This window comes from Salvia miltiorrhiza, chromosome 2 (genome assembly GCF_028751815.1).
Source record: "Salvia miltiorrhiza cultivar Shanhuang (shh) chromosome 2, IMPLAD_Smil_shh, whole genome shotgun sequence".
Classification (NCBI taxonomy): Eukaryota; Viridiplantae; Streptophyta; class Magnoliopsida; order Lamiales; family Lamiaceae; genus Salvia; species Salvia miltiorrhiza.
In genome coordinates, this window is record NC_080388.1 from 48,501,247 (window position 1) to 48,526,682 (window position 25,436).

Below are 25,436 nucleotides of genomic sequence, written 5' to 3' on the forward strand. Positions count from 1 at the left end.
TTTTATGAGTTTGGATAATTTTATCTTTTGAACAATGATTAATGTTTGTTTTCATGAATTATGTTTGCATTTGATTCATGAGTTTCATGTTTTCATTACATTTTAATCATGTCAAAGAATTTTTATGATCATAATAAAAAAAAATTCACACAAATTATTAACATAAGCAACCCAAAAAAATATGAATTCCACGGAATTGAGCATAAATCAGGGGGTATTTGTGTGGGATTTGATTAAAATCCACAGAATTCGAGCATTCTGAATTAGGGGTCCAGCGGCCGCTGGAAGGCAGAACACGCTGGGAACTAGGGCTGTAAACGAGCCAAGCTATTCGTGAGCTATTCGACGTTCGACTCGATAAAAGCTCGTTCGATAATTTAATGAACAGCTCGTTTAGCTAAACAAGCCAAGCTTGAGCATGACGATGCTCGGCTCGTTAGCTCGTGAACAAGCTCGTGAAGTGATTTATCTTAAAACCATAAGATTATTCATTAAATGTCTTACTATATTTTATACTATATGTAATAATATTTGGATTAAGTATCTAATTAACATCATTTATTTACAAGAAAATAGTAAATATATTATATTTTTGTGAATAAAATAACTTATATATTTGAAAATTAACTTATGTATTAGGAAAATAATTAAAGTTTTAAATAAAAATTTAAATTTAAAAAGCTCGATTAGGCTCGACACTGTATTCGGCTCGATTAAAGCTCGATCGATAATTAATCAAACAGCTCGATTAGCTAAATGAGCCAAGCTTGAACAAGACACTATTCGGCTCGGCTCGGCTCGGCTCGATTACACCCCTACTGGGAACCCAGCGAGCGGTGGGAACCCAGCGTGTGCTGCCTTCCAGCGGACGCTGGACACCTATTTCAGAATGCTCCAATTCTCGGATTTTAATCAAATCCCAAACAAATACCCCCTGATTCATGCTCAATTCTGTGGAATTCATCAAATACCCAACTAATACACCCCTAATTATATAATTCATGCTCAATAAAATAAATCAATATCCATTAAAAAAAAAACAAAATAACGTCAACATCCATAAAAATTCCAAATTGAAAAAACAAGCGTTAATTCAACGACATCCATCAAAACACCTCCCTAACTATTATCTTCGGTCTCCGCCTGTGTGTCTTGATCGGTTTCAGTTATTTGTCTATTTTCCCACATAGCATTAGCAATACTTGTTCTCCATGCATTAGCTTCATTCCTCTGAGACAGCTGGCTTTGAGAAAGATAATCCAAAATGTCTGCATCGTTTTCAACATCTGCTGCAACATTTCCTTCTTCAACTTCGACTGGAAATTCATCAGAACGACACTCCTTTCGGAGAAAGTTATGCAATCCAGCACAAGCCAAAACTAACTCTGCTTGTGTCTGAAAAGGGAACGGAGGAGCTGTTTTGAAAATTGTGAAACGTGATTTGAAGATTCCAAAAATGCGTTCAATCACGTTTCGCAATGATGCGTGTCGAAGATTGAACAACTCATCTGCATTTCTTGGATTACGACCGTCACCACCGAAATCTTTGAGATGATATCGAACGCCACGTAACGGAGCCAAAAACTGACGACGATTAGCAAATCCACAATCTACTAGAAAATATTTACCTTGAGGCACGTGGAGTCCATTTGTTCTAGACAACGCATCACTTAAAATTTTGGAATCATGGGCTGAGCCTTCCCATCCACTAAGCACATAGATGAACTGCAAATCAAAGTTGCAAGCTGCCAAAACATTTTGCGAATTCACCCCATGACGGTTACGATAACAACTCACGTCTTTACCTATTATCGTGGCCGGGATATGAGTGCCATCTATAGCCCCGATACAATCCTAAAATAATAGGTGAATGTGTTATACAAAAACAAAAAATATTTAATATAATACAAGAGCAGAAATATTATACCTTGAAGTAAGGATAAAATCTGGTACTTTTCCGAATTTTAGCGGGTATTGCGCCAGTCGGCTTAACCATCATGTCCGGTGCTATGGTGTTCAATGCTCTCAATATTTTGTTGAAGTTCTGACTAGTAGCAAAATGCGAACGACCAAACCTATTACGAACGTTACAATAACGATCGTTGTGCCCTACAATGATGAGGAATGTTGCCAACATTTCTTCAACAGTTGTATATCGTGTATCATCCACATGAGCTTTCTCCCTAATGATCTGGCATAATTTGATGAAGACGTCATGATACATTCTATACAACTGTCGAAACTGGCTCGGATCTCCATCCATAATTCTCGTAATAAAACGAAATCCTTCCCTAGTCTTTGGTCGTCGCATCAGAGCGTGTCAGCAGTCGGATGATGCGTCATCATCTTCCCCAATAGAGTGATAACTACCTTAGCTGCTTCCATCAGTTGCCTAGCATGAACATAAAGTTCAATCTCCATCTCTGTTTCGATTTCATCCTCAAGTTCTTCATCTATGTCTTCTTCAATTGCAATGTTAATTTTATCTTCATAATTCATGCTGCCATTTAAAACAATGAAACAATAATTGAAATAAGAATAAAAGGGACTTTCTATCAAAAAATAGCCTTTAAAAAATACTCATAAAAAACCATTCATTAATCAACAAAATAAAGTATTAAAACATAAAACCAACAAAACAATGTACTCATAAAACATAGTTCAAAAAACATGACTAAACTATCATCTATTTCCTAGTCTTGAATTCTATCCATCTTTTGCGTTGAGGAACAGTCATTTTCATAAATCCATCTTTTTGTGACTTTGTAACAAGCAAGTCAAATGCCGTGTAGCGGTCCTCTTCACTCAAATCAGGAATTTCTTCAATAGCATCCCAAGTTGTAAAACTTTTTTCCTTTTCTCTTTTCTCCATCATAGTATCTCGTTTCACGAAGAGGCTTTCAACTCGATCCATTGTGCTAGTGACTTTTTTAATTTCTACCATGAGCTCCTGATGCGAACTATTTTCAGTGTGGCCTGAATTTGTCTCAAACTGGCCTCTGCTTCTTTTGGCGGGAGCTCTTCTCTGAGTGGACTCTACAGGCACTTCAGTGGGCTCCAAAGGTGATTTGGAGGCGGATAACGGTGGATCATCTTCAGCCAGTACTACAAACGCCTCAGTAGCAGTATCGTAATTCAACTCTTCTATGAGCGGACCTCTACTTTCATCAACTCCTATTGTCCTAGCATCGGTAGCACTGCCCACTCCAATTGCGTTTCTTCCTACAGCTACACCGTTTCCAACAGCAAGCCTCAATTCATCATAATCCGAAAAACTCCCAGTGCGTAAGTATGCATCTTTTGGGTGAGCCTAAAAACATAAATAAGAAAATTATTAATTAACTATATTATTTAAATTAAATTGTGTTTAAAAAATAATTGATAACAAATTTACCTCTATATACGCATCCCATACTTCATCTGGGGCCGTGAATTTTTTGGTGTCGTTGTCATAACCAAAACCAGAGTTAAACTTCAACAGTGTTGAATACGCATTCCAACGGCTCTTAAACCATTTGATACGACTTTGGTAGTGATTATAATTTTTATTGGACCTAAGTTTTTCATTGAGAACAGGCAATATCATTTCCTCTACTGTTGCTTTGCTAAATATACCACTATTATCGCGCCATCCCTTAATTGCAGATTCAGCCAGAATTCGTAACAAGGCATCACTTTGTTTCTGCGTCCATGCTTCATACACTGCCCTTTTTTTGGAATCTTGTGGTTGAGAGTCTCCCATAATAATATTACTAAACTCCGAACAGTACTATATGAATGAATAAAAATAAAAAACATCAACAAAAAACTAAAATCAACTCACATGCAATAGAAACACAGCATACAGTTGCTAACAATTTATGAAGATACAAGATTCATGCTATAGAAAAATTGCATAATTAAAATATTATGAAGATATAAAATTTAAGAAAAAAATACCTGGCTAAAAGCTAAAGTAGAACCCTGAACTTGTCTTCTGTTTTGAAGGGGTGGTAGGCGTCCGAATGTGAGAGTTTTGAAGGGGTGGTAGGCGTCTGAATGTGAAAGGCTAAAAAAATCGAAGAGGGATATTTAAAGGCGTTGCTGGGCTGGGCTGCCTGGGCCCAACGACCGCTGGGAACCCAGCGCATGCTCAAACCCAGCGAGCGCTGGCCTTCTCAACGTATGCTGAGTTCAGGCGCTCGCTGGCTTCTTAGCCGCGGGCGCTGGAACTCAGTGCACGCTCAAAATTCCATGGATTTCAATTCTCGTGGTTCTTGGCCGGATTTCGTCGTGTGTATTTTTTGGATGAAATCCATGAAAGTCATTCCGAATTTGAAGTCAATGGAATAACGAATACACCTAGATTTGTATGGATTTTAAAAAGTCTGAAACGAATACACCCAGATTTATATGGGCTTTTAAAAGTCGGGAACGAATACACCCAGATTTCTGCAGACTTTTAAAAGTCTGGAACGAATACACCCAGACTTTTAAAATCCATAGAAATCTATTAAACTCCACAACTAATACACCCCCCTAAATCAACACACGCAAAGAAAAGGACTTTTTAATCGTATACGCAGGAAAAAAAATAGTATTATATTTCCTTGGTTATTAAATGAGCATTCATTTGAGAAGGATAGATTTTAAGAAATTAACTGAATATGTAAATGAAATAAGAAATCCATTTTGAAAATGTGATTTTTATCCACGCAATTTGATTGATAAGGAGTTTCCCTCTAATTAGTAGTTGAGAGTTATCATCACCTAAATAGTGTTTTTTTGTTTTCGTGACTTTGGTCTATGTACATACTGACCCTAGATATGTGTAAAGGGCGTTTAATGTTTAATTTCACTGCAATTGACAAAAGTGCGGATCACTTCACAAAATTTGGAATGTTTTTTTCTTCTTCTGTGTGTAAAATGTAAATAATCACCGACAATTATTTTTGCAGTCTTACCTAGTGTGTTTGTGTTGTTTAATAAGCTGCCAATCAACTGCAGAAGGAAAAACTCAAAAAAAATAAAAAATAAAAATAAAAATAAAAAAAGCACAAGGAAAACTAGGATGCTGCTCAAGTCGGGCCCCTCTTTCATTTTATGGTTGATATTTTTTTTACCACGAGTTTCGTGGATGTAAGAAATCGCCACTCTTTCATTTTATTTTATGGTTGATATAGTATATTTTTTTTGAGAATATGGTTGATATATATTTTTTTGTTGGTGGCAGACAAACTTTTCTGCTTTTACTTTTTGCTTTTCCTTTGTTGACTTCTTTTCCGTAGTGAAAGTTGTAAGGAGGGAGAGAGAGCATTATTCTTCTGCTTCTTCATTTTCGATAGAAGAGAGAAGAGAGAGCTGTGAGAGAAAAACAGAGAGCTTGGGGTGTGATATACACGAGAGATCGTGAGGTATTTGAAGAGGGTTTTTCCAGCGTGGGTTTGAGAGTGTACGAGAGTGAGAGGTTGATCTCATCTTGGGTATAATTCTCGATTCATTGTGTGACGAGTTCGCGAGTTGTGCGAATCGTCGGAGTTCTTCAATATTACGATTGGTGTTGCTCCCGTGGACGTAGGCATTTGCCGAACCACGTAAATCTCTTGTCTCATTTATCGTCTTGCATATGATCTTGATTACTTGTGGAGATTTTCTTGTTTGCTAAGATTGGGGACGTTTCTCGATTGTATGTGCGTTATAAATTGTTTCCGCTGCATTGGTATTATTGTATGGATTTGCATTTGATACCAACAATTGGTATCAGAGCTTGATATCAAATTTGGGTGGTTGAGCTCACATTTGAGGGGTATTGAGCTGGTCCTTGCAGAGGCGCATACCAGGTGTTCGACGAAATTCCTGAGAGAAACGAAAATCTGAAACAAGCTGAAAAATGACGTCTACGAGTGGTGCGGTCAAGATAAGAAAGTATGAGATAGCAAGGTTCAATGGGAAGAATGATTTTTCCTATTGGAGGATGCAAATGAAGAATTTGCTAATTTCACAAAAGCTACACAAAGCTTTGGCGGGTAAAGAAAAGAAGCACGAAGACATGTCGAATGAGGATTGGGAAGAGTTAGATCTTGAAGCACGAGCGTCGATCATTCTCTGCCTAGAGAGGGATGTTGCTTTCTTGGTGGACAATGAGGTAACCGCCGCGGGAGTATGGTTGAAGTTAGAGGCGAACTTCATGACAAAGACTCTAACGAATCGGATCTACTTGAAATCAAAATTGTACACTTGCAAGATGGAGGAAGGTACACCTATCCAGGAACATTTAAACAAGTTTGATAGGTGCATATCGGACTTGAAGGATATTGATGTGAAGGTGGAAGATGAGGATCAAGCTCTCATGCTACTACTCTCATTGCCAAAATCGTATGAAAATCTTGTACAAACCTTGATGCTCATGGGCGACACTCTGACGATGGATGAAACTAGGACTTCACTCCTGGCGGATGATCTTCGAAAGATTGCAACTACTGGCATGGCTACTAGTGGGAGCAAAGAGCAGGCACAGGGATTGTATACGAGGGGCAAGACAAGTGATCGAGAGAAAGGCAAGGGAGTAAAGGCTAGATCCAGTTCAAAACCTCTTGCAGAGAGACCATGTTTTAAGTGCGGGGAACTTGGGCATTTCAAAGCAAATTGCCCCAGCAAGAAGACAACTTGGAAGAAGAACAAGAACAAGTACAACAACAGCGGGAAGGTACAAGGGACACAAGAAGCTGGTTTTGCTTCGCAGGAAGGGGATATCGGTGAGTGTTTCAATGCCACGGGTAACGAGGAAAGCGCCGGTAAATGGATACTTGATTCGGGATGCTCTTATCATATGTCTCCGAATAGGAAGTGGTTTACTACCTATGAGGAAATAGATGGTGGAACTGTTTTGATGGGAAACAACCATTCCTGCAAAACAGTGGGGGTCGGTTCGATCAGAATCAGGATGGATGATGGGGTTATCAGAACCTTAAAGGATGTGAGACATATCCCGGAACTATGTAAGAACCTTATTTCCGCTGGTGCTTTGGACTCCGGTGGATGCAAAATTATCACTTGGAATGGAGTCATGGAGGTTGTTCGGGGTTCTTTAGTTGTGATGAAGGGTATCCGTCAAAGAAATTTGTATACGCTTTTGGGCACAACAGTGACGGGAAGTGCGGCAGTTGGAGCAAATGGAACTAGTAGAAATCCAGGGGACTACACCCGGTTATGGCACAGGAGACTCGGACACATGTCAGAGAAGGGCCTGCATCTACTTTGTCAAGAAGGTTTGCTGAAGAACTTGAAGAAGCCTTGCATGGAATTTTGCGAGCATTGCGTGTACGGGAAAACACACCGAGTTCAGTTCAGGGCCAGCAAACACAGGAGCAAAGGCATCTTAGATTATGTGCACACTGATGTCTGGGGGCCAGCTACAGTTACCACCAAGGGAGGCTCCAGGTACTATGTCACGTTTATTGATGATTATTCTAGATATGCTTGGATTTATTTCTTGAAGCATAAGAATGAGGTGTTTGACACATTCAAGAAGTGGAAAGCAATGGTTGAAAACAGGACAGGAAAGAAATTGAAGACATTGAGATCTGATAACGGTACAGAGTATACAGATGGTGCCTTCAAGAAGTTCTGTGACCAGGAGGGAATTGCTAGGCATTGGACTGTCAGGAATACACCGCAGCAGAATGGGGTCGCGGAGAGACTGAATCGCACGCTGCGAGAGCGAGCAATGTCCATGCGGTCTCATGCAGGGCTAGGCAGAGAATGGTGGGCAGAATCGATGTTTACAGCACTTCATGTCATAAATCGATCTCCACATTCGAGCTTAGGTGGAGATACTCCATACAAGCTATGGTCTGGGGAACATGCAGATTATGAGAGACTCAGAACTTTTGGATGCACAGCATACTATCACGTCAGCGAGGGAAAGCTTGAGGCGAGGGCCAAGAAGGCAATATTATTGGGGTATGCAACTGGAGTGAAGGGTTATCGCTTGTGGTGTTTTGAAAATTCAAAGTTCATAATCAGCAGGGATGTTATCTTTGATGAGTATTCCATGGCAGCTAAGTTTAAAGATACAATGCCCGGTGAAGATGAAAATGAGACGGTCAAGTCTCAGGTGATCGAGATAGAACCTAAGGATCAACCAGGTTCTAGTCGTGTTCAAGAAGTAGGTCATGGAGACACTCGAGAACAGAGTGATGAGGAGTCTGAGCTCGAGGCTCTTGATCAAGAGAATGTAGATGTTTTACACCAACAGCGGCTCGCGGATGATTTGGTTTCCACTAGGCCAAAGCGAGCATACAAGAGAGTTCAAAAGCTGGGGTCAGATCAGCCTTTGAAGCATTATGGGCAGGCAAACTTGGTCGGGTGCGCACTACCAGAGGATGATGCGGTGCCAGCATCATACCAGGAAGCTATTCGGGACAAGAATAGCTCAAGCTGGTTGGTTGCGAATGAAGAAGAGATGGAGTCTTTTCGGAAGAATCAAGTTCTGGAGGGGGTTCTACCTTTGCCCAAAGGAAAGAAGGCTATTGGTTGTAAGTGGATCTACAAGAAGAAAGAGGATAATTCTGAGCTCGGTGGGATCAGGTACAAGGCGAGGTTAGTAGCAAAGGGATATGCACAGAAGGAGGGAGTGGACTACAATGAGATTTTCTCTCCAGTAGTGAAGCACACTTCTATTCGGGTGTTGTTGAGTGTTGTGGCTCACAGTGATCTTGAGCTGGAACAACTCGATGTCAAAACCGCTTTCCTGCACGGAGACTTGGAGGAGGAGATTTATATGCGTCAACCTGAGGGCTACAAGGTTGAGGGTAAAGAGGATCATGTTTATCGCTTGAGGAAATCCATGTATGGATTGAAGCAATCTCCTCGACAGTGGTACAAGCGGTTTGATTCTTTCATGCTGAAGCATGGTTATTCCAGAAGTGATTATGACTGTTGTGTCTATATTCGGAGACTTCCTGGAGGTGAGTATATCTATCTTTTGTTGTATGTGGATGACATGCTTATTGCCTCGAAGAGCAAGGTGGAGATAGATAGACTGAAATCTTAACTTGGTAAAGAGTTTGAGATGAAGGATTTGGGCACTGCTAAGAAAATACTGGGTATGGAGATTAGAAGAGAGAGGACAAACTGTGTTTTGTTCCTGAGCCAGAAAAGCTACATTGAGCGGGTTGTGCAGAGATTTGGGATGCAAGATGCAAAATCGGTGGCAACTCCGTTGGCTCCTCATTTCAGGCTCTCTAGAAAGAAATCTCCCACTTCACCTGAAGAGAAAAAATTGATGGAGAAAGTGCCTTACACTAGTGCAGTTGGCAGTTTGATGTATGCTATGGTGTGTACACGTCCGGACATTTCACAAGCAGTTAGTGTTGTGAGCAGGTTTATGGCTAATCCTGGAAAGACACACTGGGAAGCTGTGAAGTGGATCCTTAGGTACTTGAAGGGTACCAGCGACACAGGATTGTGTTTTAGTGGAAATACATGTCAGGTTAATGGGTTTGTGGACTCGGATTATGCGGGTGATCTAGACAGACGACGATCTACTACGGGATATGTGTTCTGTGTACACGGTGCCCCCGTTAGTTGGAGATTAGTTGGAGATCGATGTTGCAGGCTACAGTGGCTCTTTCCACTACCGAGGCTGAGTACATGGCTTTGGCAGAGGGGGTTAAGGAAGCTTTGTGGCTGTGGAGTCTTCTGGGTGATTTTGGGATTAAGCAGGATCGCGTGGACCTGTGGTGTGATAGCCAGAGTGCTATACATTTGGCAAAGAATCAGGTTCATCATGCTCGTACCAAGCATATTGATATCAGGTATCATTTTGTGCGGGATGTCATAGAGGAAGGTGATATTTCTCTTATGAAAGTGCACACAGATGAAAATCCAGCAGACATGTTAACCAAGGTGGTGACGGGTGGTAAGTTTAAACACTGTTTGGACTTGCTACATATCAACCCGTGTTGATAATCAAACGGGGCAGCCTTTCGGGGCGGTGTTGGGGTGAGGTGGAGCTTATCCTTTTGTGTTCGAACTACAGGAGCTTGATCCCTGGATTGGGTATGTAGGCAACCATGGAAAAGTGGTGCAGCTTGTACGGGTGTCCATGTTCGTGGGCGGTGCTCGTATTCGTCCTACATTTGAGGTTTATCAAATGAAGTACGAGGTGGAGAATTGTTGGTGGCAGACAAACTTTTCTGCTTTTACTTTTTGCTTTTCCTTTGTTGACTTCTTTTCCGTAGTGAAAGTTGTAAGGAGGGAGAGAGAGCATTATTCTTCTGCTTCTTCATTTTCGATAGAAGAGAGAAGAGAGAGCTGTGAGAGAAAAACAGAGAGCTTGGGGTGTGATATACACGAGAGATCGTGAGGTATTTGAAGAGGGTTTTTCCAGCGTGGGTTTGAGAGTGTACGAGAGTGAGAGGTTGATCTCATCTTGGGTGTAATTCTCGATTCATTGTGTGACGAGTTCGCGAGTTGTGCGAATCGTCGGAGTTCTTCAATATTACGATTGGTGTTGCTCCCGTGGACGTAGGCATTTGCCGAACCACGTAAATCTCTTGTCTCATTTATCGTCTTGCATATGATCTTGATTACTTGTGGAGATTTTCTTGTTTGCTAAGATTGGGGACGTTTCTCGATTGTATGTGCGTTATAAATTGTTTCCGCTGCATTGGTATTATTGTATGGATTTGCATTTGATACCAACAATTTTTTTATCATAGTATTATCAATGAGTTTTGTGGCTGAAAGAAATCGATATCATAAGATACATTTAAGAACTTGAAAACAAACCTATGTCAAATTATTTAATAGATAGATGATATCTGTGAAATGAGTCAAAATTTAGATTCGGTTACTTTTCTAAAATATCAACAAAAGTATTGGTATATCATCGGATGCGATGTGAATACAAATATAAGCATAATGCAAACTTTACTCCATTCAAACGAGTACATACAAATATCCTAAAAATACTAGTAATAAAATAATCTAATATTTATCAAGTTATTCTCAGAGATTTTAGACATCTCCAAAATTCATAATTTTCGAGATGCCACCTTAAATTTTGGTCCGGTAATAAAAGTACGAGAATACGAGAGCATCTCCACCCCGCGTGTCAAAACTCGAAAGGGGCGTCGATCCGGGTCGCCAAACTGGTGGCCGCATTGGAGATGCGGCCAAATTCAAAGCGGGGACGAGCTGGAGACCCAGAGCGAAGGGAGTTTATGTGTGGCGCGTTCTCGCATCCGGAGGACGCGCCCTATTAAAAAAAATGAAATTATATTTAAAATTCAAAATTCGACCGTTTTGATTTTTTTTTTTTAGTTTTAGATTTTAATTTTTTTTCTTTTTATTTTCCTTCTATAAATACCACCCTTCCACAATCTAAAATTCAGTACTTTCTCATTATCTCAACTGCAATTCTCTCTTCTACATTTTTCTTGTAATGGATCGCGAATTCGATGAATACCTCGAGCAACAAAGCGGAGGTTCGAGGCTTCCGATGATGGGGTTTGCTCCGTTTTCGCAAGTCTCCAATGTCTTGGCTACGAGAAATCTTCGCACGCCCACCAACGCCCAAGAAGCGCCGGAGACTGAGAAGCCGAAAGCCAAGAGAACCCGCACCCAATACTCTAGCGAAGAGACCGAGCTCGTGGCAATCTTGTGGGCGGAGGCTACCCACAATCCTATTTTGGGAACCTCCCAAAGTTACTCCAATATTTGAGGAGCAATCGCGGAGAAGTTCAACGCGCTCAAACCATCGGGAGCGCCGATACATAAGCCGGATCATTTCAAATCCCACTTCGCACGTGTCCAAAAGGACACGAAATATTTCGAGGCCTTCTACAACATTTGCAAGGACAATTGGGGAAGCGGTATGAGAAACGACCAAATCACCCAACAAGCTCAGACGATGTTCGAGGCGAATTTCAAGAAGCAATTTTCCTACATCAAAGCTTGGAAAGTCCTGTGCGAGTGTGAAAGATTCATGTCGCAAGTCGGGGATGTCCACTCCGCGAAGAAGTCGAAGGGCTCCGATGGCCAAGCAACCACCACTTCTTCGGAGCCGAGTATCACGACTAGGCCTCAAGGCCAAAAAGCGACAAAGCGAGACAAGGGGAAAGGGAAGAAGGGAGAAGGATCTTCGAGAGGCATCTCGGTCTTCGAGGCCCTTGAGAAGGTCGCCGAAAGCATGAAGGAGCATGCTCTCCAAACGGGGCAAATCGCCGAAGTCAAAAATGTGCAAGCCGAGATGAAACAGGAGGAAATAGATATGAAGCTCTTGAACACAGACACGACGAATATGACGGGGGCACAATTGGCCTTGCACAACCACCTAGTCCAAGAAGTGCTCAAGCGTCGAGGGCTTATTTAGATTAGGAAATTATTGTAATTTTTATTTTATTATCTTATTTTAATTATGTCTTTAATTTTATTTTAATTATTGTAATGTTTAATTTTAATGAAATTTGAAATTTAAAAATAAAAGTGTAGAAATATGAATTTTATGGAAATGAGGATCTAAGACACCATTTAAGACACAATGCATTGGAGAGGGGTGTGTCTTAAGTGGGGACCACCACTAAGACCCCCTCTACCATACATTGGAGATGCTCTGAGAAAGTTATTAGGAGTAAAAATAATAGAACCGCACACATGAAATATTAAAATATAATTTTCAAAAGATTTGTTTTGCTTTTAGAGGCATGAAAACAAGGTGTAGCCGTGTAGGAATGAAAATAATTTCGTCCCAAATGATTCGTTGATCAGGACTTGGGATATAGTGTGCTAGTTAGTTTGTTATAGCTGACGGTGTGCAATAATGGTATAGTATATTGGAGATGTAATTAATACTCGTATAATTGAATGGAACTCCTAAAAATCCTACTAATTTGTTAAGCAGAGTGTCGTCCAATAACAATTTGCTTTGTCTCTCCGTGTTAGTCTCTCTCTCACACACACACAAACACACAGATGAGCCTGAGAAAGAGGTTGCGCTCCGTATTAATCTCTTGTCTCATATATCTTTTCTTCTTCTTGTTGGTCTTCTCTCTCTAGCATACCATCCATGGGAGAGCATGCAAGACCAAATCCCAATGATTTGATTCGCTTTCTAGGAATTGCAAACGTCTGCAGGGCATGCAAATCCTTCCTCTCCAAATGCTACCCAGAGAAGCAACCCTTTTTTTTGAAGAAGCCAGCAAACAAACCCAAACCCAAGCCAATCGAAGATACCAAGGTACGTATTTCTTGTAACATACCCTCGTCTTTCTACAAAACAAATTATTAACATCCTAATCCTGCAGATCAGCAGATCAAAGACCAAGAAACATAATGCTGGGAGAGAAGTTGATGACAGACAAGGGAGTGATTACGACGACACCCAAGCAACAAGATCGCCCCACCGGGGCTCTGGCTCGTCCCGGCTGTCGAGGAATCTGAGCTACCACGGCCGGAGCGGAGCAGCTACAGGGCCCCTTTCAAGGAGCCTGAGCCATAAAGAATCAACGAGGGGTGCTGCTGTTGGAGGCTTGACACACACGTTTTCGAGAAGCACGAGCAGGGGGATCGCGGCCCCCATCATTTTCTCCAACTCGAGTGGGCTGATCAAGCCGGCCGCAATGGAGAAGCAGCTCGAGTGCACCCTCGAGGAGCTCTGCTTCGGTTGCATCAAGAAGGTCGCCATCAAAAGAGACGCCGTCAAAGGCAACGGGTAAAAAACAGAAACAACCATACATCATAATATAATCATGATGGACACAGAGATCTTAACACCTTTTTCTCTGCAACTCTGGTGCAGGCAAATAGTGGAGGAAGATGAAATTGTGACGATCAAAGTGGAGCCGGGATGGAGGAGAGGCACGAAGATCACATTCGAGGGGAAGGGGAATCAGATGCCCGGTACAGAAGCCGCGGATGTAGTATTCGTGATAGCAGAGAAAGAACACTCCTTGTTCAAGAGGCAAGAGGATGATCTGCAACTGGGAGTTGAGATCATGTTGGTGGATGCTCTAACGGGGTGCGCGCTTCTCCTCCCGTTGCTGGGAGGCGAGACGACCAGCCTCAGAATAGAGGACGTCGTGCACCCCGGCTACGTGAAGACCATACAAGGACAAGGCATGCCAAAGCAACACGAGCCCGGGACAAGAGGGGACTTGATCGTCAACATCTCTGCCAAGTTCCCGGAGACGTTGACACAAGAGCAGCGATCTACTGCTGCTACTATTTTGCAGCAGACTTGTTAATTAATCTACCGTTTCTTCCCCTCTTGATCTTTTTCTTTACAGATGCAGAGGTGACTACTAAGATTTGTACAAAACTAAAGCTGATCTATCATAAGCTGACTTCTATATCTTCTTGTTTTGATATGGGTGAGCTGCTACTAAAGATTCTAATAATAATAACCTACTGACTCTTGTTTAATTAAGAGCAATACCACAACAAAAAGAATAGCCATAGAAATAATAAACTGCAGATGCAAAGAATGTCATCGATTATCATTTTTATGTACATAAACATACAAATGAGTTCTACGCGCTGAGAAAAAGGGAAAGTACACAAGTGTTTAGCTTTTCTGCCTGCACACAGATAGATGGTAGAGATACCGAAGCAAATGAGATAAATATTTCGATCTATATAATATAACCATAGGACTTGGTTATCTAGTCCCATTAGCAGTCATCAGAAAACCGAATCAAGGCCTGCTACGTCTTATTAAAAATAAACCACACAACCAGAAGGAATGCAGGCATATGAATCTTACCATCCGAGCAACACACGGATAATGCCAAGTATATCACCACTTAACACAGCTTTCACAAATTTCAGCTTTCTGGAGGTGTATGGTGGATATCTTGCAGATATTTCCCCACCAAACCCGCGGTACAGAACTGGCTTTTTATGGCTGAAAGCCTCAAAAGAGAATTTACCGTGGTATGATCCCATTCCACTTTCTCCCACACCTCCGAATGGCAATGTGGCCTCAGCAAGCTGCCCAAAAGAGTTTATAATATGGTTCAGATCTACCGAGTGGCATTTCCCATCAAATTAGTTGATAGATTTAGCAATAATATTGATGAAGCAACAAGAAGAAGATAATTTAAGCATGTATTGTGCCTTTAATTGCATGTTATCAAGTCTTCAAGAACAAAATAATTTTAATAGCGTCAGAAGAAAGACTTACATGAATAGTTACTTCATTAACGGAAATGCCCCCCGCTGAAACTCTTTGCACGAATTCTTCCTTGAGCTTCTTGTCATTTGTAAATATATATGCAGCAAGGGGCTTGTCTTTAGAAGTAATCAAGTTAATGCCGTCCTTAATATTGTTGACCTTCATATAAAACGAAAATACAGAAACTTAAGAAAATCAATACACTATTAAGTTTCCATAGCTAAAACAAGAATCAGCTAAGGAATTAGGGACCAGTGAGTCTTCTGGCTCATCCAGTAAAACAAACATGAACATTTTCTTTTCTTTTCTTCGTTTTACTTGTTTTGGTTTATCATGGCAAGAATTACGTATAAATAAATCAAATTATCCAACTACTGTATAAAGTTAGTCCAAACATAAATATACCAGAAGCTTATCAACTTTTACCGTGATAATGGGAAGTAAAGGACCAAAAATCTCCTCATTCAAGATCAGAGAATCTTGTGGGGCATCCAGTATAACAGTGGGAGTGATCTTGCTGTAAGATGGACAAGGAAAAGAATTTCATGAATACATCATCAACCAACACCATATCATTGCTGAAGAAGAAAGGGCAGAACCAAGTTTTGGAACTCACAGATTGGCTTTATCCCGTTGACCACCAATAACTATTTTACTGGAAACCTTCTCTTCATCCAAAAGCTTTGTTAGACGTTCAAAATGTCGGGAATTTATAATTTTTGACAAGTCCTTTGAATTCACAGGATCCTTTCCATAGAATTTTTCTAGTTCAGATGAAAGCGCATCAACCTGAGAAATCATATCAGAATTTGATCAAAGAGAGAACGTATACCCCTATTTGCATGTACAATATAGTTCAGTTGGTATTGCTTACAAATTTTGATGCATAGTCCTTTGTAGTTATTATATAATCAGGTGAAACACAGGTTTGTCCACTGTTGCATCCCCACTTGCCTGAGATTATTCTTCTTGCCGCAACCTTAAGAACAAACAGAACAAGCACATCATCTGTTGGTGTTTGATTCAGAAAAATTCAGATTTGGTCGAGTTTCAGTAACTGAGGCCTGACGGACTTACTGTTAAGTTGATGTTTGAATCAACGATTACTGGACATTTCCCACCAAGCTCCAAAATCACAGGTGTAAGATGCTTAGCAGCAGCAGCTAATATAACACGTCCAACCTTGCTATTCCCTGTAGAAAGTTTGTTTGATTAGGTTTAGGACCAATAAAGTTTGTGATACCAACACCAATAGTTGATATTTTTATTACGATTCAAATATAAAATCGAGAGAGCGATATACAGAGCTACTTCACCTCCAAGTAGAGCAAACTATAACCAAAACCAGCTGTGAAATATCTCTTCAAATTTCTGATACTTAACTACATTCTAATATAGCTATCATTATATACAAACTTCTTTTTTTCTGTCCCTTTACATGTTAATAGGCTTAGTTACATTAAGATTCATTAACTAATAAGATTTAGTTACTAAACTTTTGGAGCTAGACTAAGAGGTTCTTGACCACTTGACTGCTAAATCTGAAAGAATCTCTCAGTCCAATTACAAGTCAGTGCTTCCGTTATTTAATCGATCAGCAGATATTTGCGTGGTCCTCTGAACTCAGGGACTAGAAAACATTGCAGAGTTTGTAACCTTTTGCTTGAGCAATCAGAAAATAAACAAGAAAACCTATCAATCTAAAAGAAAATTCCAGTAATATATGGTGCCAATTTCAGCATCGCGTGCAGGTAAAAGAAATAGAGAAAATACTCTTGTATGTAAAACCACCTAGCAACATTAGCATCTAAAAGCTTGAGCAGACTCTTTTACTATGAACCAACTATGGGTGTTTATTAGCTCACAAGTACCTGTGTAAAATATTTTGTCCCATTTTTGTTCCAGTAATGCACTTGTTTCGTGAATACCACCTTCTATAACTTTCACAGCTGAGACATCCATATACTGCCCAAGAAGTTTTGAGATAACTGAGGAAGTTGCAGGGGCAACTTCAGATGGCTTCAGTACTACAGCATTACCAGCTGAAATAGCTCCAATGACTGGCTCAAGTGACAACACTTTGGCAGAGAACAGCATCATATGCGAACAATAACAAGGCCAATTTATCAATATCACATATGGCAAAGAAAAATTTTAAATAGATAAAAGGCCAAACATATGCAGGACAAGAACTAGAACATACAGATAGGATAGTTCCATGTTGATATAACCAATACGACGCCATAGGGTTCTGATACTAATTCAGCTGATGAGGGAAAAGTGGTCATGGAAGTTTTAACCTGCAATCACAAAAAATCAGCACCATTTGACAATCTGAATAAACAAATAAGAGAATCATGATAATTTAAAACTATAAATAAACACAAATTTACTTTTTCAGGCTTCATCCATCGATGCAATTGCTTCAGCGCCATCTTGCATGCTGATACTACTGCAGCAATCTGCATGACAAAATAGTTAAGTTGTATTCTGAAATGATGAAACAGTAAGATTAAATACTTCCATGGTGTAGTTTAGTGAACAATAAGTTACATACAAAAAGGTAACAGTCAAAAGATGAACTGGAAATAAAAGCACAAAGAAACAGAGAATAGATGATAAGCTTAGGATCGTAATGATAAAAACCTCCCAATGCATCTCTGACGATGTAACATCAAAAGTTTCTCTTCATTTCATAAACAATATATCTGATAAGGTGCAGATGAAACAGCTCGAATCTGTTCGCTTTTGGGAAATATTTTGTTGATCTTCCATTCATCATTCAAATTTCTAGACTCTATCTAGGTAAAACTTGCAAAAGTTCTGAAGGAAGTGAGATAATTTTATCTTTAGCTTTTTTGACACCTCCCTACCTCTTTTTATTTCACCAAACTCATCTTACAGCTAATACGGAAAGCATAACATATGCTTAACATATATATTCTCCAAACTATAAAAAAAAAATTGGTTCTTTCCTGTGACCATAATGCCAATTCATGTGCAGACCCTTCTCTTTTGCAGGATTTTGTTCTGCTAAAGTCTTCCAATGAGAAATCCTTCAGATTTTATTACATTCTTGAGCTGAGCTTAAGAAAGTGTCTCGCCAGCCCATAAGAAGAAGCAAACAACACGTAGACAGTAAAAATTGAATGGTACAGGTTAGTCTATTTGTACGGACGACAAGTATTATTTACACAGCTTTAGTTTAAAATTTAAATACATAAAAGCAGTAATCTATATTCCTAACCGAATTCCCCAAACAAAAAACTAGAAATTCTCTTTCAATAATAGGAAAAACATTTATGGACATTTCCCAAGAGTCGCAAGTTGAAAATCTTGTGATAGCTTATAAAAGGCAAACATCCATATCCACCAATAACAAATCTCCAGCTAACAAAGCATGATGTACAAGCAAAGAATTTGAAATCTCGCGTGCATCAAATCACCCAAAAAGGATGGTTCGTGTCATCCCTCTTTCCTCGTAAAATTAAGTAACTTCCAAAATTCCAATCAAAACTTTCGCTTTACACATCAAACAAATAGTTAAAGAACAGTATTAACTCCACCAGCAACCACCGTTAGGCGTCATAATTCCAAGAAGTCAAAAGGAAAATAAATAAACAGAAATGCAGAAAATCCTAGTTATTTTTTCATTAATGAGCAGGAAGCATTAAATGCAGTTGACTATAAAAGGTAACATCTCACACATCATCTGCAATATCAATAAACACGAATACAAACTACAAAGGTATTTGAAATCAACTCCGAATTTCGGAAGAAGCAGTCAATTGCTGCGCCTGGTGAATTCTATGGGGCACAGCAACATCCAGTCACAAATAAATAAACAAATTAAAATATGTGTCGAATCATGTGCAAACGAAGAATAGATACTAGACCGAGACGAATCTGTGCGTTCAGTGCGACAAAACAATAACTGCTACAGTATCATTCATCGACCAAAAAACACGCACACGTATATTCCAAATCGGATAATAATCAACAATCCAAACTCTCCTCACCTCATGAAGGAAAGCTTCATGCTCGTGCTTGCCGAGGTCCGAATTGACAGCTTCGATGATTTCCTTCTCGTGGTGAGTCGCGATTTTGAGCAGCGCTTTAAGCTGCGAAACGCGCCACTCGTACGACCTCGTCTTGCCGGAGCTGTATACGTCTCTGAGCTCCTCCGCCGCCGTCTCGACAGACACAGCCATATTTCTCCAAACTCGAGATCAAATCACGAATCCCAAGGCGTGGTTAGAATATATTGTCGTGCGGTTTATACTGGTTTTTGGCGGGATTCGAGGGATACACAGCTGATATTTTTCAGTCTTGTTCGTCGCTTCTTCTGTTTCGACTTTGTGTGGTGGGTGCGACGTTTGGTACGATAGCGATCTTTGGATTTGATTACTTTTTAAATCGGAGTTTATATACTAGGGTCGTTAGCTTACTAACCCTGGGAATATGTACGAATTTCTCACCATCACGGTCTCCTATAATGTGAATAGTGAGTAGCCTCCAAATTACAAAGACTCTCCATCAAGTCATAAAATCGTAATTAAAATACGAGCAAGGTCACAACTCTACTATTCAAAGAATATGTATATGTATGTGTACACTAGTACAGACGTTGATTATCTAATCTTATTATTTAATATAATCATTATTAGCAACTAGTATAATCTCCCGTGCGATGCACGAACCACCATATATTTATTAATTTTTAAAAAATTTAAACAAAAATATTAAAATATTACTGAGTTAGATTACTTAATAACAAAATGTTAATTTAAATATTAGTATTTGATTTAAAATAGTTTATAATAACAATATTATCAACTTATTAATAAGTATTGTATAATAATAAATAATTAAATACGTATAATAATAATGAAATTTATAGATTGTTAAAATAATTTAAGTCAATCTCATTTTGAGTAAATGACACTAAACCAATAACAAAATTAATAGCTGTAATTTAATATAACGATTTTGGGCTCTTAAAAGTTCAAATTGTATTATTATTAAAAGTTTGTATTTAAATAGCCCAAAACTAATAAAAAAATAAAAAAAATACGAATGATATAAAAAGAAAATATAACAACAAATATATTTATGTAAATAAATAATTTGTACACACAATTAAATAAATCTATATAGTATTATAGATTCTAATTTTAGGATATATAACTATTCTTTTATTTACAGATTCATATTAAAATTAATACAAATCTTCTTTTTCTATTTCATTAAAAATAATATAATTGAAAAATGTATAATTTTAAAATAATTATAATCAAACAATCAATGTAAATTCTTTTTTGAATGAAAAAATAAATGACACCTACTTATTTTTTCTCCAACAATCGAAAACAAAATGAAAAAAAAAGTATGATCGATGTTCAACATTATAAATAAATGAGGGATAACAAATTAAAAATTATGATAAAAATAATTAAAAATAAATTATAACAAATAAGTAATGTTAATTAAATTTTTTAAATATTAAACATTTTCTTTTTATTCTCCCTCATCTCTCCCCCTTTCTCTTTCCTTCCTCTTTTTTCGGTTATTCCCTATATTTGAGCTATAGTGGGATTAGTAATATTATCTCTCATCTCCCATTTTTATTAATTTCTATCATTGCCTTCAATTGATGATTTTATTTACTAAAATGCCACAAACTGTGTTTTCATATAATAAATAGATTTTTATGGGATAAAAAATATATGTAGGGCCAATGAGGCATAGTTCAAGTGGCAAGAAAAACAGTCATTTGTGAGGAGTATTAGATTCAATTCCCACTTTTGTGTGGGTAATAGACTCGCCTGTGTGCAAATAGTTTTCCCACCTTTGTGTAGTGTAGAGGTCCGCTCGCGTGTGAGTTGATTATTTGATTATATAATAGATGTCTCTTGTAATTGTAAATATTATGTATATGATGTGTTTACTTTGATGGAAAATGAGAGAAAATGTATATTTTTATTCATTTTTCATCATTTTTACATGTTTACTGTGATGGAAATTTTTCTTCAGACATAGTGAAATATATTCTTGGATAGCTCATTTTCACACATTTTCTCTAATGTTGGATAATGTTATTTTATGCATGATAGGTGTGAAAATATTTTTCAATATTTTCTCATTTTTTTCATCTCTAATACACATATGATAAAAAAAATATTTTCTCATCTTAATATTATTTTAAAAGTAGGTATAGAGAGAGAATACGGTGGATGAGCCCATTAAATTTCATTATTTATAATGAGAATATTATTTGTAATTGGACATTCAATTATAGAAAGTGAGACATTTGCAGTGAGACGGAGGGAATATATTGTAAAGGGGGGGGGGGGGGGTTGAAAATATTGATATTTGCGAAATTGCTAACTCTGTCATATTTATCTATTGATATCAATATTTGTACATTATTGGTATAAATAAATATAATTACCCCAGTCATAAATAACGGGACAAATTAATACAATACTACTACAAGCTCTTCTCAGATCAATACTAGCAGAGTGTATTTGCCTTGAGGTATAAAAAATGGATAAGTTCCATTTTCATTTTATACCTTGTTTATTTTGACATAATAAAAAAATTCTAGCAAATGGTATAAATTTTTAGGTGTCACCTTTTTTGTTGAGAAAGAGATAATTTTATACTTAAGTAAGGGTGATATAATTTTATAGTACAATCTTATAAAGAATGGATAAATATATTATCATTCAAACAAGTAATATATGAAAAAATGTGATCTCCACTTTAAGTGATAAATTTATACTTACACACCCGTACATTACAAATCTTTTTTTTTTTTGAGAATGTATACTACAAACCTTGTTAATTATTCAATGGTATTAATTATATTGTGAAATACTAAGATATGAATCACATTTAGGGCTGGTAATTGGTTCGGTTCGATTTATCCGATTAATCGTAACCAAATAAGAGCGATTTCACTAACCGCTTATCTCGGTTCAGTTAACCGATTAACCGGATCGGTTAATCGGTTAACCGCAAATAACCGATTTGTTTAATTAAAAAATTATGTTTCCATTGCTATTAAGGAGATTCAAACTTGTGCCCTTAGGAAGAAAGTGTAAACTCTTAGCAACTCCACTAACTCATCATTTATGTTTACATAGAACTGAAATATTATTTTATAAAAAATTGTAATTATTTTCGGTTACTTTGTTTTAATTTTAATTTTAAAATAAAATTAGGAGTAATATTTTAATTATTAATTCGATTAATCGGTTTTAGCCGACCGATTACCGGTTAACCGATCGAATTCTAGAGAATTTGATAATCAAAAATCGAACCGAATCAGTAAAACTCGGTTATCCATTAACCGATTAATCGAAAATTCAGTTCGATTACGGTTATAGCCGATTAACCGCACGAACCCGTTTTACCACTCCTAATTAGAGATGTCGATCCAGCCCGAAACCCGTGGGCTGGCCCGATTAACCCGTCAATCTGAGAGGGTTAGGGTTGAAAATTTTCAACCCACTAAAAATTAATTACAACCTAATTAGCCTGTAACCGAATAGCCCGGCACTCGATAGGGTCGGCCTGACTAACCTAATGGGCTAGCCCGAAACCCTAATATTTAATATAATTGATTTAGATATAAAAATTTAAAAATAATAAAATATTATAAAGTTTCACCATTTCACTTTTCTGTATTTTTTAGATACTTTGATTGTATGAGTTCAAATTATTGTTGGATATTTTATTATTTTTTCTTTGGGTTAATTACGTGAAAAATCATGAACTTTGGTGTGATTTCCAAACTTTCCATGAACTATTTTTTTTATCAAATATTCTCTGAATTTAAACGCCTGAACAATTTTTTCACGGTTTTTACCTTCGGTGAAGGTCCGGTCATAGCTGGCGCCTATGTGGCAATACCGAGCTGACATGGCGCCTACGTGGTAATACCGAGCTGATGGGGCGCCTACTTGAAAAAAAAATAAACAAAAAAATAGAAAATCGATTATTTTTCTCCCCTTTCTCCAGGTCGGCCGGTGGACCGCTGCCAAAGGACCGCCGATGCCTTCCTCCGGCGAAGCAGCACCAAGGGCCACCACCTCCGCCTTCCTCCTTCGCGACGATCAACTCCCTCGATCTCAGACATGAAGGCCCGCCTCTGCCAACACCCTGACCCCCAAACTGCCGCTGTTGTGCTCGTGCCGTTCCAGACCTCGTCCACTTTCGCGAACCGTCCACTGCAGACCTCCACCGCAGACCTCGCATCATTCCAAAAATTCTTCTTTTCTCCAGACCTCCACCGCCGCCGTCCACCACAAACCTCGTGCCGTTCTTCTTCTTCCCCAAACATCCATCGCCGCCGTCCACTTCTTCTCCCTAAAAAATTCTTCTTCTTTACCAGATCTCGCTCCGCCGACCTCACACCTCACTAGGGTTTGCGCCCACTTTCCCGCGGCGCCACCACCCGAACTCACGCCGCCTAGGATTTGTGCCCCCCTTTCACGTGACGCCACCACCCGACCTCGCGCCGCCTAGGGTTTGCGCCCCCTTTCGCGCTGCGCCACCACTCGATCTCGCGCCGCCTAGGGTTGCGCCCCCTTTCACGCTGCGCCACCACCCGACCTCGCGCCACCTTTCATTGCTCTGGCGAGATTAAGGAATGAGAGATTTGGGAAACTAGGGCTCTGCAAAACTGAGGGCAGGGGCGGTCCGATGGGCGGCTATTCGCCGGAGTTCAGAGAGGAAAAGATGTGGGCTAGAATTTGAGGTAAAACAACGTCGTTTTACGCCCAAGTAAACGACGTCGTTTTGGTTCCCGTCCGGCGGTGCCATATCATTTTTCAGGTCACTCAAAAATGCCATGTCAGCACTCAATTTGGGGATTTTCGAAAATCATGGAAAAATTGTTCAGACGATTAAATTCAGGGAATTTTTGATAAAAAAAAAAGTTCATGGAAAGTTTGGAAATCCGACTAAAGTTCATGATTTTTGGCGTAATTAACCCTTTTTCTTTAACAAAGTTGAACATTTTATTGTTACCAACTTATTTTATATGTTATGTAATCTTGATTTGTTTTTCTTCAATATCTTATATTTTTGCATTTAATGCTTGCTATGTAATTTATATATTTGATTATGTATATTTTATACATTATACATTAGATCATTAAGAATAACAAAATACAAATGATTATTTTATTTTTACGCCTTTAACCTGATTAGCCCGATGGGCTAACCCGAAACTCGAATGTTTAGGGTTAGAGTTGAAAATTTATAACCCGACAAAATCCTCAGCCCGATTAGTCCGCACCCATTAATCCAAAACTCGATAGGGCTGGCCCGAAATCCGGTGAGCTGGTTCGATTGACATCCCTACTCCTAATCACATTCATAATTAATATTAATTGGTCTAATTAGAAGACATTTGATTAATGGACGTTATTTAATGGTATTACTTATCTTATAAATATAAAATCAATAATTAGTTTCGGCCTACTTAGAAGAAAAATTTGATTAATGGACCAAGATATGAATCATGTACTTTCAAAATTAATATTTTGGTCTAATTAGAAGACAAATTTGATTAATGGACGAAATCTTGCTACTTAATGGTATTGCTTCGTTTTGTATAAAGATGGACCAAGATATGAATCACATTTAATTCAAAAAAAAAAAAGGTATGAATCACATTCATCGTTAATTTTGGCCTAATTATAAGGAAAATTTTGATTAATGGACCACAACCTTATTATTTAATGGTATTACTTCTCTTTCTAAAAATGAAATGCCACGATATGAATCACATTCATCATTAATTTTGGTCTAATTAAAAGACAAATTTGATTAATGGACGACAAACTTATTGCTCCCTTCGTCCACGAAAAAAAGTGACACGATTTTTTTCTTAAATTTACTGAGAATGAAAAAAAAATGTTGAATATATATATTAAAATTTGTGAAAATGTGTTTTAATTAGTATTAATTAAAAGTGATGAAAAAGTGAAAAATAAGGATAAATGGGATATTTATAAGTGGTGAGGTACAATATGAAAATAAATAGAAAGTTCTTTTATAAACATGCCAAAAAAGAAAAGTAGGAAGTTTTTCGTGGACGGAGGAAATATTTAACTAGCATTTGCACCTCGATGCAATACACAGAAAATATTTTTATATTTTTATAAAATTGATAGCAACTCAATTATCATATTTATAAATATATTTAACTAAATATATTTGCTCCGAGTATTGAAAAAATAAAATAAATAGAGAAGAATTTATAATA

The 25,436-nt window shown here is 38.3% G+C and overlaps 5 protein-coding genes across 7 annotated transcripts; 2 read left to right on the top strand and 3 right to left on the bottom strand.

Annotated features, from left to right (window-relative positions):
• Window positions 1-1,022: 1,022 nt before the first annotated feature.
• LOC131009644 (uncharacterized) lies at window positions 1,023-2,499 on the bottom strand. The gene is made up of 3 exons (XM_057937057.1): window positions 2,371-2,499; window positions 1,928-2,191; window positions 1,023-1,854 (listed from the first exon to the last, which is right to left on the bottom strand). Exons 1-3 carry the CDS (start codon window positions 2,497-2,499, stop codon window positions 1,120-1,122), a joined length of 1,128 nt encoding a protein of 375 aa, XP_057793040.1. The 3' UTR covers window positions 1,023-1,119.
• Window positions 2,500-2,686: 187 nt separating this feature from the next.
• Window positions 2,687-3,742, bottom strand: LOC131009647 (uncharacterized protein At2g29880-like). Its single transcript, XM_057937058.1, has 2 exons — window positions 3,395-3,742; window positions 2,687-3,310 (listed from the first exon to the last, which is right to left on the bottom strand). The coding sequence occupies exons 1-2, from the start codon at window positions 3,740-3,742 to the stop codon at window positions 2,687-2,689; spliced, it is 972 nt and encodes a 323-aa protein (XP_057793041.1).
• Window positions 3,743-11,896: 8,154 nt separating this feature from the next.
• LOC131009648 (uncharacterized) lies at window positions 11,897-12,358 on the top strand. The gene has a single exon (XM_057937059.1). It carries the CDS (start codon window positions 11,897-11,899, stop codon window positions 12,356-12,358), a length of 462 nt encoding a protein of 153 aa, XP_057793042.1.
• A 527-nt stretch (window positions 12,359-12,885) lies between these two features.
• LOC131011864 (uncharacterized) lies at window positions 12,886-14,335 on the top strand. The gene is made up of 3 exons (XM_057939749.1): window positions 12,886-13,222; window positions 13,290-13,696; window positions 13,784-14,335. Exons 1-3 carry the CDS (start codon window positions 13,052-13,054, stop codon window positions 14,226-14,228), a joined length of 1,023 nt encoding a protein of 340 aa, XP_057795732.1. The 5' UTR covers window positions 12,886-13,051; the 3' UTR covers window positions 14,229-14,335.
• Window positions 14,336-14,445: 110 nt separating this feature from the next.
• LOC131011863 (aldehyde dehydrogenase family 3 member H1) lies at window positions 14,446-19,779 on the bottom strand. Of its 3 annotated transcripts, none has more exons than XM_057939746.1 (10): window positions 19,177-19,779; window positions 17,551-17,619; window positions 17,361-17,457; window positions 17,029-17,235; window positions 16,235-16,350; window positions 16,032-16,136; window positions 15,774-15,946; window positions 15,584-15,674; window positions 15,167-15,316; window positions 14,446-14,973 (listed from the first exon to the last, which is right to left on the bottom strand). In XM_057939746.1, exons 1-10 carry the CDS (start codon window positions 19,366-19,368, stop codon window positions 14,743-14,745), a joined length of 1,431 nt encoding a protein of 476 aa, XP_057795729.1. In that variant the 5' UTR covers window positions 19,369-19,779; the 3' UTR covers window positions 14,446-14,742. The 3 variants fall into 3 exon arrangements, with proteins under 3 accessions (XP_057795729.1, XP_057795731.1, XP_057795730.1); XM_057939748.1 differs by having other exon boundaries at window positions 18,133-19,547; XM_057939747.1 differs by having other exon boundaries at window positions 17,804-19,547.
• Window positions 19,780-25,436: the final 5,657 nt, after the last annotated feature.

Excerpts from the sequence above, each read along its gene's own strand:
- LOC131009644 (XM_057937057.1), bottom strand. The coding sequence starts at position 2,499 with ATGAATTATGAAGATAAAATTAACATTGCAATTGAAGAAGACATAGAT. Across the intron at positions 2,192-2,370 it reads AACTGATGGAAGCAGCTAAG|ATCATTAGGGAGAAAGCTCA; the intron begins GTAGTTATCACT and ends AAATTATGCCAG. Across the intron at positions 1,855-1,927 it reads GATTTTATCCTTACTTCAAG|GATTGTATCGGGGCTATAGA; the intron begins GTATAATATTTC and ends CTATTATTTTAG.
- LOC131009647 (XM_057937058.1), bottom strand. The coding sequence starts at position 3,742 with ATGGGAGACTCTCAACCACAAGATTCCAAAAAAAGGGCAGTGTATGAA. Across the intron at positions 3,311-3,394 it reads TATGGGATGCGTATATAGAG|GCTCACCCAAAAGATGCATA; the intron begins GTAAATTTGTTA and ends TTATGTTTTTAG.
- LOC131009648 (XM_057937059.1), top strand. The coding sequence starts at position 11,897 with ATGTTCGAGGCGAATTTCAAGAAGCAATTTTCCTACATCAAAGCTTGG.
- LOC131011864 (XM_057939749.1), top strand. The coding sequence starts at position 13,052 with ATGGGAGAGCATGCAAGACCAAATCCCAATGATTTGATTCGCTTTCTA. Across the intron at positions 13,223-13,289 it reads AGCCAATCGAAGATACCAAG|ATCAGCAGATCAAAGACCAA; the intron begins GTACGTATTTCT and ends CTAATCCTGCAG. Across the intron at positions 13,697-13,783 it reads GACGCCGTCAAAGGCAACGG|GCAAATAGTGGAGGAAGATG; the intron begins GTAAAAAACAGA and ends ACTCTGGTGCAG.
- LOC131011863 (XM_057939746.1), bottom strand. The coding sequence starts at position 19,368 with ATGGCTGTGTCTGTCGAGACGGCGGCGGAGGAGCTCAGAGACGTATAC. Across the intron at positions 17,458-17,550 it reads GATGGATGAAGCCTGAAAAA|GTTAAAACTTCCATGACCAC; the intron begins GTAAATTTGTGT and ends TTGTGATTGCAG. Across the intron at positions 15,317-15,583 it reads CTTTACTTCCCATTATCACG|GTCAACAATATTAAGGACGG; the intron begins GTAAAAGTTGAT and ends TTTTATATGAAG.